Source organism: Merops nubicus, unplaced genomic scaffold (assembly GCF_000691845.1).
Source record: "Merops nubicus isolate BGI_N331 unplaced genomic scaffold, ASM69184v1 scaffold21265, whole genome shotgun sequence".
NCBI classification, from domain to species: domain Eukaryota; kingdom Metazoa; phylum Chordata; class Aves; order Coraciiformes; family Meropidae; genus Merops; species Merops nubicus.
Genome location: NW_008611894.1, coordinates 17155 through 37439, shown reverse-complemented (window position 1 = coordinate 37439; position 20285 = coordinate 17155). Strand labels below are relative to the sequence as shown.

At 40.0% G+C, this 20285-nt stretch overlaps 1 protein-coding gene across 1 annotated transcript; it reads right to left on the bottom strand.

The window, feature by feature from the left end:
• Positions 1–56: 56 nt before the first annotated feature.
• On the bottom strand, positions 57–4813 carry TM4SF1 (transmembrane 4 L six family member 1). The gene is made up of 5 exons (XM_008941386.1): positions 4637–4813; positions 2780–2869; positions 2544–2692; positions 1023–1203; positions 57–71 (listed from the first exon to the last, which is right to left on the bottom strand). Exons 1-5 carry the CDS (start codon positions 4811–4813, stop codon positions 57–59), a joined length of 612 nt encoding a protein of 203 aa, XP_008939634.1.
• Positions 4814–20285: the final 15472 nt, after the last annotated feature.

The following is a 20285-nucleotide window of genomic DNA, read 5'->3' as shown; positions in this document are numbered from 1 at the left end:
CACAGGATACTCAGTACACCACATACATGCACCGATGTCAATGCCTTATCAGGTTTCTAGCAAACACTTGTCTGTGGGGGAAACAAAAAGAAAGAGACACATATTAAGGGAAAGAATGCTAATACTGTATCCAACTGTAAGAGCTAAAATTAACCTGACCACATTTAGATAGTTATAACATGGCTCTTCTATATCACAGTTACTAAATGGAAGACAGGAATGAGAAGACAGTAACAGCTCTGGAAGACTCCCAGCATTCAACTATGTCAATTAAAACATGAAACACATTCTTAGCCATGAGTGTGTGTGATATAAATTATATCTGATTCATACCTTAAGCCATTGCAATTCCAACATTGCCTCTATAATACTGATTTTAACAGCATGTTCGAACTTTTTAACAAGACTAAAGAAATGAGGAGGAAATTCCCCTTCCTCACTCAAAAATACCCCATCTTCAAAAAACTCTTCAAATCTCTTTGCAGGTTTTGTTAGTTATGTGCAATTTAACTCCTCCTATCTCTCTTTTACTAAGGAAGGCCAGAATTATGCAGTTTTCAGTACATACAGCATATTCTCAGTAGTCTATCAGCTACTGTGAGCAAAACACATGGCTAAAGCAGTATAGTTAGAACAAGCAGCCTATCATGAAACTGAACCATACTAAGCCCCAATGATTTAGGCTATGGCAAAGACCACCACCACTTGGAGATTTGTATTTCAGTTATCTCATCTATATAGTGCTGATGACAGCATGTGCCACAGGCCGGGGAGGTGGGGAAGCCTTCCAGCTCTTGTGCAGACTAATTTCATTGTGACATCTGAGGAACTATCATCTGAAAGTTTGTGGTCAAATACTACATGAAAATGCTAAACACAAGAAGTCTGTACAAAAAGTTGTACACTGAATTGTTGCTTAAGAATACCTAACAAAAAGCTGCTGAGTAAGACTCCACAGTAGCATCAGCAACAGTAGTGTTTCATGTTCGTCTGTGAAGCATGGTTATAATCAAAGGGCTTACCTCCTCATCACTGCAGCACAACCCACATAGTCCTCCAAACATGCCCCTGATTATCTGCGCGAGGCATAAAAGGAACTCTAGTACTCCGAAGACAATGAGGAGGGAAAAGAAGGTAATGTTCCACTGCACGATGTTATAAGGTTCTTGACATTCAGACCACCTATCATAGTCAAGCAAGTAACTGTACAAAACAATTAAAAGCATATTAAAATTGTGACAGAGTGGGATACTCATCATACACTAGAATCAAATTATATCTAGTCTGTAACTGCATTGAGGATAATCACTCTAAGTAGGAATAGAAAATACAATGGATTATACCATTCAAAGTTTGTTCTGCTTAAGAATGTGTTGAACTATCAAGCACACAGTTTTGTTAAGTTCTTTAAAAATACACCTCAAAAACGTAGGCATATATATTCTGCCTATGAAGGGAGAATCTTCTATGACTGATTAAAGTGAGACACAAGCTTATGAAAGCTGAAAGAGCAAAACTAGGACTGGGCCTTTACTCTAAAGACAGCAATTACCGATCTGAGGCAAATGGGTCATTTCCTCTCCTGTGCTGCTGTCTTTGGGCTCTCACCTGCCTACTCTAGAGAAGTGAAAGAGGACAAATTCAGAGGAGTACTATGGTATTCCAGCTGTTACTCCTCACCTGCATCTTCAGAACATCAGCACTGAGAAGCCATTAGCAAGAACTTTACTCAGTTTTTCTATATTCAGTCACTGCTGGGGGAATGGGGGAGGAGGAATGCCCCTTCTTGGGAAAGATGCAACCAAAATGTAAAATTCAAACTCTCTGCTGCAAAGGAGCTTTATGTGGCTCCTTAGTACTCACAGTGTCCCTAGTCTGGCATCAGCCTCAAGGTTGCCAACCATACAGACACCGTAAAAGCATGTCATGACTCAAACCAAATGCTCTTCCAGCCGATAGGATTTGTGAGGATTATTGTGGGATAGCATACAACTCAGCCACATAGGCTTGGTTTGCTGGAGAACCCTAATTAAGGACAATTAAGAGCTTCTGCCCCCCCACCCCCACAGCATACAAAGATTCTTATAAACCTTTTCTTGTTTCATTTACAAAGGTTCTATACCATTGCCACTAATGAAGGTATTATGCCAGTTTACACTGACACAAAGCAACTTCAGAAGCAAGCCTCCTAAAACAAGATTTTTACACAAATGATAGATTTCATAACCACTATTCGGTCTGTAAATCCCTCAACATCCTAAAGCTTTACACTTTGTTAGAGATGTTCATGGACATGAACACTATGTGGTATATAGATATTACTACCTATATATATGCTCAGATTCCTTTTGTAGGACAGAGGATTTACACTGGTTTTAAACTATAGCAGCATGAGTAACTGATGCCATCTGTTTAGTTCTTAGCAAGCAAGATGCAAAAATTTTTGTGTTAATCTTGTTATATAGTTAGTGCTGAAAGGTACAGGAATAAAGCCCACGTGTTCATAGAGGAAGATGTAACATCCTCATCAACAGGCAACTTACCTTCCAGAGGAATCAGCAAAAGGATAGATCCACCTTCTTTGTAGGCGACTAAAACAATATGGTCCATAAGACAAGCCCAGTGCTGAAATGATGACACAGTATCCAGAACCAAGCATCCCAATAAAGGCTGACAGCGCTGCAGACAGTATCTACACAGCAAACAGACATGAACTTTCAACATAGTCATCATTATGGGATGGGGATTATCTGGGACTGGAGCATAAAGGCTCACTTACCGCACAGCCTTTCCCACAGCCCTCACGGCCAAAGCACCCACAGCAGTCCTCACTGTAAAGGCAAATGAAGACTGCAGCTGGGATGAGGACCTAGGTATGGAACAAACAAACCACAGTGGTTTATTTTGTTGCACAGAGAGGGCAGATAAAACACAGTCCGCACGTTGTTTTCATTTACAGTACTTCCTGGTAGGGGAGCAGGGAGCAGCCCGTATAGATTTTTCAGTTCTACTCCTGCTTGGCAAGTAAGTGTCTCACTACTCATATCAGTAGCACCAACACAACGATAGGTGTATTTCTGTTTCCACTTGATGTATACATGGCACTTAAGTGCATAAAAAGCCTGTCAATAAAGAGCCTGCTGTGGTATTGCTGCAATTTAATGTACTTCAGCTTTAAAAGCTTTTGTTCACATTAAATGCTATATCTTGCAAATAAAATGCTTTGCACAAAAAAAAAGAAACAAATACACTTATTTGTGTAGCCAAATGATGACTACAATATAAGTCTCTCCTAATTATTTGTTAAAAAAAAAAACAACTACCACAAACATATTAGTTACTGAAGAGTAGTCATCACTGTGTGACAAACCAGGCCGTCTAGAGTAGGAAGTCTAGGAATATTTTACCCATTTCAGGTAAACATACATTGACTTATATCTAGCTTTTTCTAGGTTTTCACAACCAGTTTCCAGTGACAGAAATGAAAAATAAGAAAGCAGAAGATGTCTGTAAGAAACATAAACCATTCATACTCCAGAGCTTTCAGCATAAAATCAAGAAGGAGCAGAGCTGATTAAACAGAGTTTCCTCTCCTCCAGCTGTAACAGGACTTAGTAATAGTTTGCACTTTTAAAGGCTCTACAATCAGGATTACCTTAGAAAACCATAAAGAGCAAAGTGTCACCTGCGAACTGCACAGATTTATTAAAAAAAAAAAAAACCACTAAAATAAAAACTATCTGAAGAGTCACATACTTGTCACCCCTTACTCAAACCTATTTCTGGGCCCCAGTGCTTCAGGTCCAGAAGAGATTGCGCAAGTGTGTTTCCAGGAAGAGTTCCATTGACTGCACTTGTATTACACTGTGTGTAAAGACCAGTCTTTGCAAATCTCAGTCTAGGTTCCAGTGGGACTGTAACCCAGCTGTAAGCACCTCTCACAAGACAGAGGGCCTTATCATGCAAACCTTTTCAACCTGTGATTTGCAGACACCTTGAGATCTGCAGCCTACTTCTAAGATGTCTTCTAAAAGCAAATGAAAAAGGAAGTCTGCAGTCAGGGAACTTAAATATACTACAATGTAGTCCACAAAATTGAAAAGGTAGAAAAGAATATCTTCAGATTAACAATGTCCTCTAGTGAACATACTCAGCTCTTCATCTTTTGCTGTTATTTGAATGCAAAGCTTTGGTAACTGCCCCTCAGTTCCTCTGCACAAAGAGCTAAGGCAGAGAAATAACTGCCAACATCTCAGATAAAAGAAATTAAGGAATTTTAACTAAATGCTAGTTATTTAGGAATGTTTGAAAGGAGGACAGTTCAATAATGCAACAAAACTGTAAGATTTAACCCTTTACGCAAACTGTGACCTGCCAATAATCTCAGTTCCAGTTTTGCATTTGGATTCTGCAACCCCAACCCTAGGATTTCTTCAGTTTTAAAGTGACACAATGTTGCAGATAAGATAGTAACGAATAATACCTATGGCGTAATATAACTAATTTCTTTTGATAGAACTCCAGAGATTCTTGATGACAAAATATTTGATCAATAAATTAATGTAACTGGTAAAGAAACAGTAATACCAAGTAGCTCCAAAATAAACTTGGAAGAAACTGCGAGTTTGTTACTTACCAAAATGCCTCCACCTAGAATGCCATTTAGGCACTCCACATATTTGCTGAGATGATGCTCTGCAGCATATCTTGTCTCGCCATGGGGAAAATAAAGTACAATGTTGGCCACGATGCTGAGCAAAGCAAAGACGAGCAACTTATAACCAGCACGGTTGGTACACCTTCTAAAACACATATCTTCAGCTTTACAAATACTTCTTTCACTAACCAATCCAACGTATCTCATAGCTGTCCACACCTAAAAGAAGAACAGCTTTTATTCCTGTCTTCTTAAGTACTAAGGGTTACCTAGCTACCTGGATGACGTTTACACCTCTTCATAACTACCATTCCCAATTGCAGAGTGAGGGAATAGGGAAGGCAGAACGCCACCACCCTTTCTAAATGAAATAATTGTTGACAAACCAAATGCAATCAAGGGAACATTGAGTCCTAGGTAATTTTACTCTAATATATGATGCTTGGAATGGTCACCAGTGAACATGATTAGACATGAACAGGCTTAAACCACAACACAAGTTCTGTTAGGAACTGAAGGAAAAAGGTATTGTTTACTTTGTTAGAAGCAGCTTTGACTTTTAGGTTTATAGACTGATTCAGAACAACCTGAAGCCAGGGCAAGACGCAGCTGACTTCAACAGCACTGAGTCAGAGTTTTGGGTATAAACAGAATAAGGTCTACAGCAATGGGGATTATGTAGAGCAACCTCTTTGCTATCCTGTTGATGGAACAAGAGTAAACCTCACCAATAAGTTGGAAAACAAATAAAATGGACTGGTAGGCTTCTAAGGAATGTCCTTGTTCTTGTCATTATAAGACAAGCTGACCTTAGATTAACAGCCACTAGTTAAAGCTGCACCAAGCAAACAAACACTGATGAAAAACACCGCTTCAAAGACAGGATTGTAAAGTACAGTCTTCGTGCTGAAATTTCACATAAATACACAAACAAAAAAAGAAAAAAATCCAAGCAGAGAGAAATGTATTATGTTGGGGATTTCCAAACCGTTACATGTACCAGTAACATTCAGTTGCATAGTAAATAGAAATAGAAAGTGACCTGAAAAAATTAAAATCTAGCCTTCTCTCTTTTCCTTCATGCAAATTTTGCTAAACATCCAAAAGCTTTTTTCTTCATATACATACAGGTCAACACAGAGGCCTGAGCTGCCATGCCCACTACTATCTGAAATGCCAGGGTTTGAACCCCGAGCCCCTGAATTAAGGTTGACATATGGGTGATTCCCACAGCCCTTCATAAAGAGGTGGTGAGTTTGCCTTATAGCTTCCCCCCAGGGTGCAGCCGGCCCTGCAGGGAGAGCCAGAAGGGAAATGAGCCCCAGGGGTCCTGCACTGAGTTGACAAAGGTCAGGTGTCTGCTTGGGGATAAAAGCTGGGACCACTTGCAGGGAGTCAGGAGTGTCTGTCTGTGGAGTGCACTCTCCAGAGCTTCCTGGTTCAGGGCAGACCTCCTGACTCTCCCTGGAGCTGGGCCCTGGTCTGTTTAGACCTTTGTGAACGTGGGTTGATCGGGTGAGAGTTGCCATGTGGGCAGATGTGCCATGTGGGCTCCTTGTTCTGATGAATTTAACTGGCTGGTCTGGCTGTTTCCCATGCTGACTACGGGCAACCTCGGTTCACTGTTTGTACCACCTGTTGTGGGCCAAGTTGCACCTTTTGTGGGATCGTTGGGGGTGGCGTTGATCATGTAAGAGCTGGTTGACCTATTTGTACCCCCGGCGGTCATTCATATCATAATGTTTTTGTTTACAGTTTGTGTATTGGATTCTCTTCCTGCTGGTGCTATCATTTTTGTTGGGCCTGGTCGTTAGCAAAACACTATCACGTGATTGATAGTAGATAACTCAGAAACACACAAGCCCAGACTAGGTTCTGAACATGCTGCTGCCATTGTCAGAATACAACGTAATTCCCATTGCAAAAACAGTAGCTGGACAAACTGAGCATGGGGATGCACATCATATTAGAAGAATATAGTGAGATCTTTGAATTTAGGGGAAAAAAAGTTTGTTTTTGTTTTTTTTTTTGTGGGGTGGATGGTGGTGTTTTTTCTCTTTTAAACAGCTGAATAACACTGTAAACTGAAGTGCAAATCAAACCTGTGGTACTCTTGCAAGTGATGTGATCAACACCTAAGCTGAGAGAGACAGTGTGTGCAAAAAGGAAAAGGTGGGGGGGGGAGTGCGTGAGGCAGGAAAAGATCAGTCTTGTGCAGATGTGGTTTTGTGATGTAACTTCTCCGGGTATTGTAGCTGTTGACCTTGAAGACTTCCTTCAGTATGAGAAATATCCTCCAATTGTAGAAAAACAGACTTACCATTATTTTGCACTTCACCTCTGATGACTAAACCAAGCATAAACATCACCCTGCAAGTTTCCTCTGTAGAAAGAGACTGCTACTCAACTGAAAACTCCCTTTATCGTGTTATGCCAGAAAAACCAGACCACTCCCCCTCAAAAACCACCACCCAACACCCGCCATCACACCATATTATATGGCCACTGTGATGTAGATTTAAAATATGTTCTATTTATAACCTGTATGATTGTTTTCTAAACACTTGTTCTGAAATAAAATTTCACATAATCAAGAACCTCCTATATTTAAAATTAATTCTGTACATTTACAAGAGCATGGGACACTGCATGAGTCTTGCAGCCTGTAGTTACTACCAAGCCCCCACCCGACAACAGAATAGTTCAGATAACTCTCCAATATAATGTTATAGGTCACAAAAATCTTGAGCTTGTTTACTTCACATGTCTCTTTGCTTCACAAATCCTAATTTTAGTGCTTGGCAAAGTGAGCAGTGGTGGATTTTTGGAATGCATCAATGGGCATGTTGAATCATAGATTATGAAACTGGCCTACACACTACCAGTATCCAAACATGAGCTTCTGATTGCCCTGAGAAACAGCAGTGTTCAAACTGCAGCCTGTTATATTCTCCAGCACCATAAGACAGCAGAGTTTACATTAGTGAAAACAAACCCAGAATCAGTTTTTTTGTCTTTTATACAAGAACCACAGTGTTGGCACTCAAAGAGGTGAGATAATTGCTTACTCACTTACAGGTGCTTCCCCATGGCCCATAGGAAATTCCACTATTTCTCTGTCACAGGACTGTTCCTGCAGCTCTGATGCCTGTCCTGAGCAAAGAATGTGTGTTAAAAGGCAATAGATCACTCAGTGTTATTAGAGGCAATAAAAGTCTAATTCTAGGCTAAAGCCTAACTTTGGACTGTAGTCTACTCCACAGCTCTGGCTAGGAAGTACTTACTGCAGTGTGGTGCAGGAAGGACAAGACAATCAAAGGGGCACTGAAGCAATTTAGACAGCACACTTCAAGGTCCAGCAGATAGGACCACTGTGAAAGACTTCCATATCCTCTCCTGGAGGAAGACTGCTAGTTTATAAACAATTACAGCAACAGACATGTATCCCCAGATCATCAGTTCTGCAAGATCAAGTCTGTAAGCAGAACAATACTACATGGGGCAGGGCACTGAGCCTTCATGCCAGAGAAGTGGCTAAAACTAGGTGTCTTGTCCAATTACTGAGGTATCTAATATCAAACCTAATCTCATCACATGGGTTCCAGGGATGCAGTGGCCCCTCTATAAAACAAAAAGCCCACCTCAATAGTCATTATTGCTTTGTCTCTTCTACTGTACCAGGACAGAAGCTTACTTCTTTCACAAAATAGAGATGTTAGAAAACTACTAGTATTTCCTGACGCCAAAAAGTGGGAGATCTGATATATCATACAGACTTCTAATACAATCAGGCTCTGAAAAGCTGAGCATTCTTCAGCTTTCTGTACCTGCTCCTCAACCAGCATAACAGAAGTAATAGAAATTACTTCCTCCAGCTCAGCTGTGTATTGGAAGCCCTTGTTATATTTTTGGATAAGTCCTAAGTTAGCCTATTGTAAGGAGGAGCAGTTTATCAAAGACTGTCAAAGCTACCACAACTTGCAAAGTCACCAAATACTCGGACAGAGGGGAAAATATCCCCAAACCCACAGAATCTTATCAAGAAAAAGAGAACTGTGAAGTATCACATTTTTCCTACAACTCCACCCCAAGTCACATTCCCAAAGTGATTCATCATAACCAACAAAAGAAAGTGAGTTGCAACAGCAAAGGAAAGTGTCATAAATCTCTGGACTCCACTAATGTGTTCTAATGTTCACAGCAACCCTGGAAACCCATGTCTCTGTACTAAAGGGCAAATCAAGGGGGAGAGAGAGGAAGGACATCTGCAAAATAAGCAGAAGCAGTGAGACAGACCCTTCTGGGAAGAGAGAGGGGTTAATAGTATCTCTCATTCATTTAGTGGGCAGCCTAGCCTCAACTCATGACACATGTGTAGACTGTAAGGCTCGTGTGTTCTGAGGATCCCTCAGAACCCTCTTCCCTTAGCTCTCTGGCACACAGTCAGGACAGTCTTGCTGCTATTCCCTTCACGGAAATAGAGATTTTTATAGCTCAGCTATCCCAAATCCCCAGTGCTAATCCTCCCTGTGTTAACATCTAAAGAGGTTCTCATTCCTTATCATTACAAAAAGGATAAGACATTTATAATAAATATTTCTGCCACCAGTGTTTTCTGAGAAAATATACGCAATCTCCTGATTTCAGTTAAAGATGCCAGAAAGATGGAAAGATGTTGCTCTACTGAAAAACATAACATGCTTCTTCCTAACAGTTTCTTCTAATGCTCCAAATGGCTGATGCTACTGCTTTACACTGCCTTATAGTCACCCCTAGACATAGTTTGCTAAAAGACACAACAGTCACAGCTGAAAAAAGCACAGGACAGATATCTTCCAATTGCCTTGAAAACAATCTAAAGAAAAAAAAAAAACTTTGAAGCAAAAAAATATAAAAATTGTACATTATAAAATCTGGTCAGACGTGAATCAAGGGGACTTTACTACTGTCACTGCCATTTGGACACCCTTCTCCAACTTCTACCAAAGAGTTTCTCATTATAACGTTTCTCGCAAAACTTGTGGTCCTACCCACCATTGGCAAAAGGTTACTGGTAGGGAAGTACCTCTTGTGGAAGAACTGGTAGGGTGTGGTAACTGCATATCTGTAGATGATAGGCCTTGAAAGTAATAGCATGGACAGCAGAGATGCATTTGGAAAGGCTGGACAACACAACACGTGCATTGACACAGGTCATGAATTCACACGTGTTCTCTTATAAGCTATTTTCATTTGTTCTTCTCTTACCATTTAGTAGGTTACTGCTCACATGCAAACAGTAGCTCAGACCACTGCTGGGAATGTATGATGAATATACAGTCACCTGTTCACTAAATTAAGGGAAGCCTCTTGACCAGCTGTTCAGACAGAGTTCCCAGTCACCTTAGGAAACCCCACAACTTCCCTTTAATCATATGGAGAAACACCCATCCATGTTACCAACCATTCTCAATGTCCGAGTGGTGCATTGCTCATGTTTTCCAGCCATTACCCACAAAAACACTGTGCTGTAGCCATAATTGTCATCAGGCACACCACCTCACAAGTCCATGTCAATCAGCAAAGTCCACTTGGACAGTCATGAGATGAAACTACTGCCCTGAAGTCCTTGATGTCTACAGTCTCCTGGCCACAGCCAGAAGACAGTTTCCAGATTACCTTTATTAATTACATGACAACTCCTCAGATGAACTAACGAGCTACTTCTGAGGAGGAGCAACCACCTCTTGCCATGAAACGTATCACAGAACTTAAAAGCAATCTCTCCTTACACAGCTATAACACACATGGCTATGCTCATTTGCTATCTCTGCCATCACTTTGAGAGAGAAAACTGACCTGAACTGTAGAAGTCAGCTTGAAGCGATTGCTCACATTTTTATGCAACAACACACATTGACACATATAGAGAACATTAAATTTATTAGTAATAATGGTGACCTAAGAAGGAGTCAGCAATAATGCAAAAGTAGTTTTGACACTTGACCAACGAGCCTGGAGATTCAAAAGCATACAATGAAAGCACAGCTGCCACTAAATGAGTGTATAGAATTTCCTCTCTCCAAAGAGCCCATAAAACTTACTTAAGAGCAACTATTATGGACCTTAGACTGCAATGCTACTGTAACATCATTCCACAGTCAAACCACTTCAAAAAACTGTTTTCTGGTGACATAAAAACCATGATGCAGCCTGTATCCATTACTTCTTGCAACAATATTATTATGACAAAAAGTAGGACATAAGACAAACAAATTCTATTTCTGCCACAGGCTGTAGGTGAAACCTTGGCCGTGCAAAATGGCCAACAGAAGTTTGCTTTCCTTGGCCTGTAGCATTTACACACAGGTTTGCATTCTGTATTTCTAGTCTATCCCTAAAACCGTGACATTCTTGCAAAAGTTAAACAAACATGAAGCATTATCATTACTGTCCAAGAAGCATACATACACACAGCATAGAAGAGAGTAACAGCTGTATGAATCAGAAAACTGGGATTAGTTCAGCACACCTACCTCTGCATAGCACACAGTATGATGAACAGACTGTCTCTGGGCTTAAATTGTGCCCCTCTTGTGGCTGCCCTCCTCTGCAGCAACATGCATAAACCAGACATCTAGTACAAGACTTCCAATTCTGACACTTCAGAGAACATGGAATAAAACCCATCACCATTATGTCTTAGGTTTTTGTGATGCAAAGGTCAACCATTAAGCATCTTTGTATTTCTCATAGAGCAATCCTGTGAACAGTCTTCTACTTACTTCTAATCTAGCAAAAAAACTACCTTGATCATACTATATATTTCAGATCTGTAGCCTCAAAAATAAAAAAATAAATTAAAAAATATTAATAATCTGTAGGCTCAAAAAAAAAATTAAAAATTTTATTGTCCATTTTGTTTCTTTAGCACATACTCCATGCAGTCTTGTCTGTGGAATTAGCCATTAGTAAATTCATGACAGTTAAAAACTTTAAAAACAATTCTTGATGAATAATCCCGCAACTACTGCTTGGCTAGGGACAGTCTGTGCATTGATACCATATCAGTAAAATGTGAAAATTACCTTTTAAAATTAATATGTCTTTCATATTATCATGACTGATATTGCAGCATGCTATATTTCCTTGCAAATCTTTCAGCGTAAGTAGAATTGGATCACATACATCACAACTTGAAAAGTAAATTAGACTTGACCTCAAGACTGTAGAAAAATTATTTCCTAAACTGCACTCCCTCTCTTCCATCAACCTTTGCTATTGTTAATTTGAATGGGAACTCTGAAGTTCATTAACAACAGACACAGTGCACTGAATTTTTGCTACCAGCTGGTCCTTATAATGGCTGTCAATGACACAGCCAACTATTTCATGGTCACGATCCTCCACTGGGCACAGGAAGACCTCTGAAATGCTATATAAATGTAGCAGATTTTTTAATAGCAAAATGTTAATTTAAAAAAAATATTAAAAATTACAGTTAAAGAATAAATCAGACTACAGAAGATCCCTTTCAATCTGAGCAACATTTAATGGAGAACAGCAGAAGAAAACATTTAACACTCATTACATTTTAATCAATTCTGCATCTTTTGAGGAAACATACTGGAACAATACAACTGAGATTGTGCTCTGTGTAGATATACAAAATACTTGTCTGCCATACTCCATACTGCCTGTACTACATACAGTGTTTTACTGTGGCTGCTCCTTTCACAAGGTCCCTCTAACTCACATGCAGTGCCATTCTAATGAACTGCAATTTGGTTTGAAGGGTGGGGAAGGACTAAGCTCCTGAATTACAAGTTTTATATTTCTTTTAACTATAATTATAGCTACAAGTATTCATGTCACCAGTGCACCTAAACATGGAAGGTAATGCTTCAGAATTACACACATATTCATTCCACAGCCATCTCCTCAGGGTCAGATCCTGCCCACAGAAATTTCTGCAAGTGTTTGGAAGACAAAGAGCCCGAAGATTTCCATCAGCTTCCTTTAGTGGCAGTCAGACTATGCACAAACAGGATCTATGGTGCCTACTCATGGGCCACTGTTTCCAGTGACCTCTAGCTCTCGAGTCTTGTACACCACTTCATGAGGTACCATCTTCAAGTAACAGACACCACCTGCATAATGCTTGGTAACACCTACTGATGGCACAGGATGTCAGGCACAACACGCTCTGAAATACTAGGACTGCACTGAGGCATCACACCCACTGAGTCAAATCCTGAAGGCTTCACAAGGACTGGATTTGCTTCAGGTGCTATTTCCAAAAGAGAGATCTTCCAGGAATACCACTACTATATGGTAAGTTAAAGGAAGTAGACCAACTTTCTTCTTCCATGTGTCTTCGCAGCAGACAAGTAGCCCCACTTTTTGCTCTCCACAAGCACAAAGGAAAGAAACCAAAAATACTGGAAGTTTCCTCTAAAGGTGAAGACCAAAAAAAAAGAAATCATCACAGTCCTTCCCTAGTATCTGAGCTGAGTCAAGTGACACTTGCCTTGAAAAAGGCAGGCACTGTCTTTGAGGAAACTGCAGCCAGGCCAACAGTAGCACTTACCTATCACTTTAAACACCTTGGGTTTTTTTTCTGTTACACTTGAACAAATCCCAAGTTTTTGATCAATCACACTCTGCCCTGAGCTGGAGGGCTTACTAATTGAATGCTACTCAGGGGCATAAAAAAGGCTGAAGGAAAATTAAGATGTGTCTTGTGGAACCATTACAATTATAAAGTCATTATACAGTTTGCCATATGCAGACTTTTTAAGTGGGTTGCTGATTAATCCAGCCTATGATCACTGCAAAATTAATATAAAAAGACTAGCACAACAGGAATGAGTTTCTGTACCACCTCACAGCAAATCTATTTTATTTCAGACTATGCAAGCGAAATACTCCCTTACCAACAGGAGGCAAGTGCAGCATCACCACTTTGCTACGTACAGATAATGCTGAGAACTGCTGGTTACATGGTCCTCATGGTCACTTCTGCTACTGTGTCTGTGCTATGACTAGAAACTCCTAGCCTAACCATCTGCTTTCCAAGCTTTAAATTAAGGTTATACCTTTCTTGCAAGAGTTCAAGCAAAGCCAGGCTGCAGGTAAGGCTCATTAAGGATTCCTCCCAAGCTCCAACATACTTAGTAGCACCTTTAAAAACTTTAAGCAAATTTCTACAATGAGTTAGAGTGTATATAATGCAACAAATCTCACAAAACATTTTCTGACACTTCATAGGAAGCCTGCTGTTTTGCACATAAGGTGCCTTTGTGGAAGTTACTTTAAATCTAACTTCAGAGGCCCTTGTAGATGTTTAATGCAGACACCTTGATGCCTAGCGAAGTCAAGGGCTTGTCAATAACTGGAAACAGCAACTGAGAGGCAGAAATTTTTTTGTGCCCTGCATCATCCTATTCTTGAGCCTCTGCACTCTAATGAAAACACATCTCTAGACTCTACAGGAAAAGATGTGCTCATGTGCTCATGTATGACACAAGAGCTATAGAAGACAAAGGGTGTTTCTGCAGCCCTTTGGAGCATCACAAAGGGAAGGAAACAGGAACAGAATTACTGTAATGAGTAAAACAGATGCACAAAAAGCACACTAAGCTTAATCCAGCTCTTCACCATATCTGTTTTGGCTACTTTTGTTATTTTAAGCTGTTTGTAGCCTCTGTTAGGTCTCATCTTCCACTAGCAAGGACTACCAATAGGTATACTAAACTAAAAAAATCATGGGTGACATCTAAGGAAAGCACAAAAACAGTGACAGAAGTGGTTACAGACTCCAGAAGGAATACAGTTCTTCAGTCAGCTCCAGCTCACCATTCTTATTATGTGTGCACACCCAATCTTTTCTATCAGTTAGCTAAGACTTCAAAGTTTGAGCATGCTTATTCCCAGTTCATTTACTTTGTCTCAGCATGTGGCATTATCTTGCCCCAAAGTTTGAACCCTAGGTTTCCCAGAGCAGAGACTGAGGCACTGGATTTTATAAAAATCAATAGGGCAGCACAGGAGCAAGGTCAGCTCATGCTGGGTCCCTCCAGGGAGGAAGGGACCCGAACAAAGGATCCCTGGACAAGTATACCCTTAGAGACTATGAAGCACCACCCACATACTTCACACTCTCTTCACCCATCCTTTTGGTTCAACAGCGACTCTAGTCTGACCTCTTCTGACTCATCAGTGAATTCCTTGACTGCCTCCAGATAGACTGTTATCTTGTCTAGGTGCAGCTGCTGTTGATGGCCATAGACATGAAGCCTCCTTATCTGCTGGTTTGTAGGGGCTCTGGAGGCCCTATTTTGCTTAAGCAGGTACAAGTTCAGTAAATCTAAGTCAAAGTTTCCAGTAATGCAGCCTAAGGCTTCAACAAATCCAGCTACTCATGCTAAGTTAGCAAAGCTAAGCAAACAGCATACTTCACCACACAACACTCTAATCATCTTCTCAAAGAGTCTTCACACATACTAGAACATGTTATACTATTCTAGTATATAGAAATATCTTCTAATATACCTAATATTTTTAGAAAATAATGTTTTCTAAGATATGTAATATCTAGAAATATTTTCTCACTTGCAGAGTAAATCCTCAGCCATATGGAACCAGTCCTGCACCAAAGCCCACGCAATTGCACTTATGAAAGAGCAGGCATTGCCTTGAGGATCCATCAGTGAAGTAAATTCTCTCAGTTCTGACAGCAAGACATTTTCAACTAGATTTTTTATTTCTCTGGAATGCAGAAAATAATCAAGTTTAGCATACATAAAAATTCTGGGTCAGTTAAAAATAGATCACTGTACATCTACAAGACAACTTACCTTATCTTGTGAGCTGTCCTACTGGAACCACAGGATAAATTCATATAGGCAACTGATAAAAATATGGTCCTAGTCCATACTTGCTTTATTAAAGCAAAGGGCTGGATTAGTCTAGATTCCTCACACTGGTATAGAACTGGAGAAAATTTAAGGAGAGTAACTCCAAATTGGTAGCGTAAACCATAATCTGAAACAAACATGATACACCAAGTTTCAGATGGACACTTCGAAATGACTGATGTTATCATATGAAAGACAGAGTACTGGATGGAGCCAAAGTCCTCTAAAAGTCACGTAATGCCTATATTAATAAGGCATTTCAACTTTATACCTAATATTTGATTAAGTTCAAACACAGTCCTGCCAATAAATTAAACACACCTATCTAAAGTACACACAACCAGACTAACACAGCCTGGTACTTACAGACATGGGAATTTCTGCCTGTGCATGAGTAATCACAGTGCTCATAGGACTTTGTTCATTTTCCTTCAGTAAGGCTGGCATTGTACAAAACATTAAGATGACTTTTAGCTACAAGACCTTGCTAAGCACAGACCTTACTGAATTTGACCAGGCTGTAAACCCCATCAGCCTTTGAAATTTCATTTCTGTCCTTTGAACATACTAATGAAACAAAATCATAAAGTAGGAGTAAGTGCTGAAGGCCGGTTGGCAGGGAAACAGAGCCACAAGGAGACTGTCTGGAGAGCTTTGCTGTAGCATTCACCTGTCTGTGGGTCTACCCTCTGTTTTGTGCTCTGCATGTACAGGTGAGTTTTCTGCCACGCTGAACTCTTGGTTGAGGGCAGAGACTTGGAGCCTGAAGGTTTGCCACAGAGAGCAGCAGAGCTCTTAGGAGAGCTGCAGTCATCTGATTGAAGGCAGGTCCTCTCCTCTCCCTTCTGCCTAAGGGAAGGATGCTGCTGACATTGCATTCACTGCCCTTATGTGACAGAAATCAGTATTGAAGAAACCAGCTGTTGAGAGACACAGATACCTACAGATATACAAAGACTTAATAAGCCTGGGGTGTGCCACAGCACCTGTACAGTTCTCTGACCACAATGTCCGAGATCTAAAGTTTAAGCCAAATTTTTATCATTTTTTTTCTGTTCCCTGACTGTCCAAGCATAATTTTAATATTATTCTTAGTCAAAAGCAAAATACCACGTAGTCATTACAAAGTAATCTTTGAAATTGAAAATCTTAAAGCATTTTGTTTAAAATTAGGTTAAGACATAAGTACACGTCTTCCATTTTTGTATTTTGGGTTTATTTAAAAACTGCAGGCTAATTGTTTCTAGTAAGTCTTTACTGCAATTTATCAACTGTTATTTGCTCTTTTTCTACTACCTTCCATCTTTTTAGGAGCACAATGGTATACTAATGTTATAAAAGCAAGGAATTTTTTTAGCCAATTAACAGAAATAGACTGAGAAGGCACCAGTGAAGCTGTTTCACAGCCTCAATCAGTAGATCCAGAAAGCTGTCTGTATTACAACCCATATTTGAAAGCAGAAACAACAAAAGTACAATTGCATTAGATTTAGCACACAGTGTTGCTGCATAACAAAGAGCATTGCGTATCCAGACGTTGTTTACATAACTTATTTGAGGTATTAATTTAATCACATTATTCACAGCATTGTGCAGTAGTTAGCAATGAGGAACTCTGAAATGGTAAGGAGTTTTTTATAAAAATCAGTTAAATCATACTGGATATTTCCTTTTAAGTTTATATTGTAGCTTGCAAAACATTTTCAACTGAAAAAAAATAGTTTCATACTAAGAAGCTCTTTCCCATAAAATCATATTCCATTTAGTAGTAGGTTTTCTAGATTTCATCATACAGTTTACTTGAAGTCATGCCTTCTGATCAGACTTCAATGAAGACTTTCCTTGAACTGTAAATGGCTGAAAATTTTTACAGATTCACTCTTCTGTGTCTGAATTATGCTTTCAGAGTGGGCCAGCCCTGAAAAACAAACATACATCTCTCAGATCTCTTACTGGATATAAAAGCCATACATTTAATATTACAATTCTCAAAAACGTTTAAGGTCAAAGCTATGATTCCTTCTCCATTGGAGGTATTTCCCAAGCATTCACACACTACAGGGAGGAAAAAAATTACGTTTTTTCCCCCCTGCTTTAAACAGCAACAAAGAGCATTATTAGAATTTTATATTAAAATCAGCATAGAGTGAAGGTATTTCTTCATAAAAAATATTCAAACTCCCAACAGTAAGGTAGTGTCTTTCCCCACTTCTCCAACTCAATCTTTTAGAATAATACATAAGCATTATAAATTACCTTAGTGATCTACAGCAGTAACCCAACCTGCTGTCCAGGCCAGTGTAATAAAGTGTTAATACTATCATTATTACTACATGCGGAGAAATCTTAAGCTTTCACACAGAACAGATTTCAACTGCAGACTAGCTACAGATACACATTTTTCATAATGCACTTGAAGGTTACTTAGTACTTGGTGCGGTCGGGGTCTGATTGGGACCTTTGTTTTGCCTGCCTGTCTGCTGCAGAAACACGCCCGTCACCACAGGTTGCGAGAAGCACATAAAATTAGGAAAAGCCTTCTTTTGCCTTCAGCACAGGCCTGCCAAAGAATAAAAGCCTAAACGACAAGTGTGCTTGCTCACAAGAGGACTTCAGCAGAAGTAAGATGCCCTGTAAAACTGCCAAATATGCATGTACCTAAACTTCTGCTTTGTCAGACAACTAGTACCATAGTCCTGGTCACCAGGCTGCAGCTCCCTGGGCTAGCTGCTGCCCCACTGCAGCCTCCCATCTCCCAAACCTTCTTGTTACTCAAGGTTGCACACAGGTCAAGGCAGCAGCACTCCCAGCAAGACCAGCCTGCCGATAAGGGGTTTCACACGGAGTAATAGGTGTGGTTTAAAGTGACCTCAGGCAGAGGAGGGCCTGTGACTTTCCTCATACTGGGGAGGCATTTTAGTGCTCTGTTGTTAAGAACTGGGCACCCCAACTTCTTATAGCCATGTTCCAAAAGCAGTGATGTTTGCTCCACTTTTAAAATATGCCTCTGCACACTGATTTGCCACAACCTCCAAAATTCCCTTTTCCCTTTGATAGGATCAAGACATGACCCACTCCTCCTGGCCAACAACATACTCCAGCAGTGAGCTTCGCAGCCACCTACTACTGAGAAATCCATCCCCATGGGAGGAATTCCCTCTCCCCATGCCACAGCTCCAGCTCAGATCTGAGTTCTCCAGCCAGTTCTGAGGTGCCGGTGCAGGTCTAGCCTTAGACCATGTCAAGACAAACCAAGCACTTCCCCTTCCTATTTCAGGATACATCATCCTGGCAAGCCATGCTTTGACTCTGCAGAGTACACGTACAAATGTACCCAACATTTCAGAAGCTACACTCACCCCCACCTGCTGAGCATTAAAGCACACACCTCCTTTAGCGCTGAGCTAACTCAAATTACCTTGCTAAATCTAAAAGAAAGTTGTAAAGTTTTATGTCTACTTCCAAAGCTTCTATGTATCTGGACGTTTTGGTTTCATTATTACTCAGTACATGGATTTTCCTGCTTTGAAAATAGGAAATTCACTAGTCCAACAGGCAGCCCATTAGTCCTAAAAGTCTGTCCTCTATTGCTCAACTTGGACACAACTCCCACTGTTGTAATTAAAAAGTTTCCTTGCGTGAAGGCTACAGGCATGGGTGTGCATGTAGCCAGATATTTCAAAATAGCCTGTGAGCCATGCTGCAGACTTGTTCTTCTTTCTAAAAATATTTCTCAATAGACAAATGGGTGTGCCACTGAATAAAGGACTAATAACTTTTTCCTGTAAGCCCTGGATTACAAGGAACACTTGCTCTTCAGAGTAAGAGGCATTATGTTATTACAGGACACTGCATCTAATAGGTGGGAGTACAGAGTATGCTAACCTACCTGCTGAAACAATGCAAGTAGTAACCTCAACAGCAAGAATACAAGCCTTCCCCATTTCCACATATATTTGCAAATCTACTACCATTCTGTTATATAGTCTCAGGAAAAACAGAACTATACAAATTTTCAGAAGTATTACAAATATTAGGAAGTATAACTAGGCAAAGCTCAAATACCTAATCACCAAGAAATGCATAATACTCATGAGGTATACCTATACTTACACCTTTTGAGTAAAACCACTCCAGCTGAAAAATAACTTGGGAGCAAATCCTTTGATTCATCTGCCCTAGGACATGATGTAGAACTAAACATATTATTGTCTTCTGTTGTTGTTTTGTTGTTTTGTTTTTCCCCCCCCCCATTTTTGGTACTACATTGTAAAAGAAACATATGTTGTGTTCTTGACCGAGACAGTCAAGAAAATATTCAAGACTTTAAAAAAGTCTTTGTTTTAAAGCTTCCATATTTGTTTCTTTTTAAAGATTAATAACAGTTGTGAAAACATGTGTCTCCACATTGTTACAGATATCACCAAAATGTACCACCACTACAGAGGTATCATTTTTATGGCCTATCAACAGCTCTAGAAAGATCTCATTTTCAAGCAGAACAGGGGAAAATAACCACTGAGTACAGACCATCAAGACCAGCATCAGATTTCTCATCATTTGAATCTATAAACCAAACCCCAATGCATTCCTTGTGACTGCTTTTACTATAACATGGCTTAATGAGCATGGGGATCCCTCAGTGCATTCTGTGGCCTCCACAAGGCAAAAGTCAGAGCAGATACACAGTGTCATCTGGCAAGTTAAAGTTCCAGACAGAAAGTCACTCT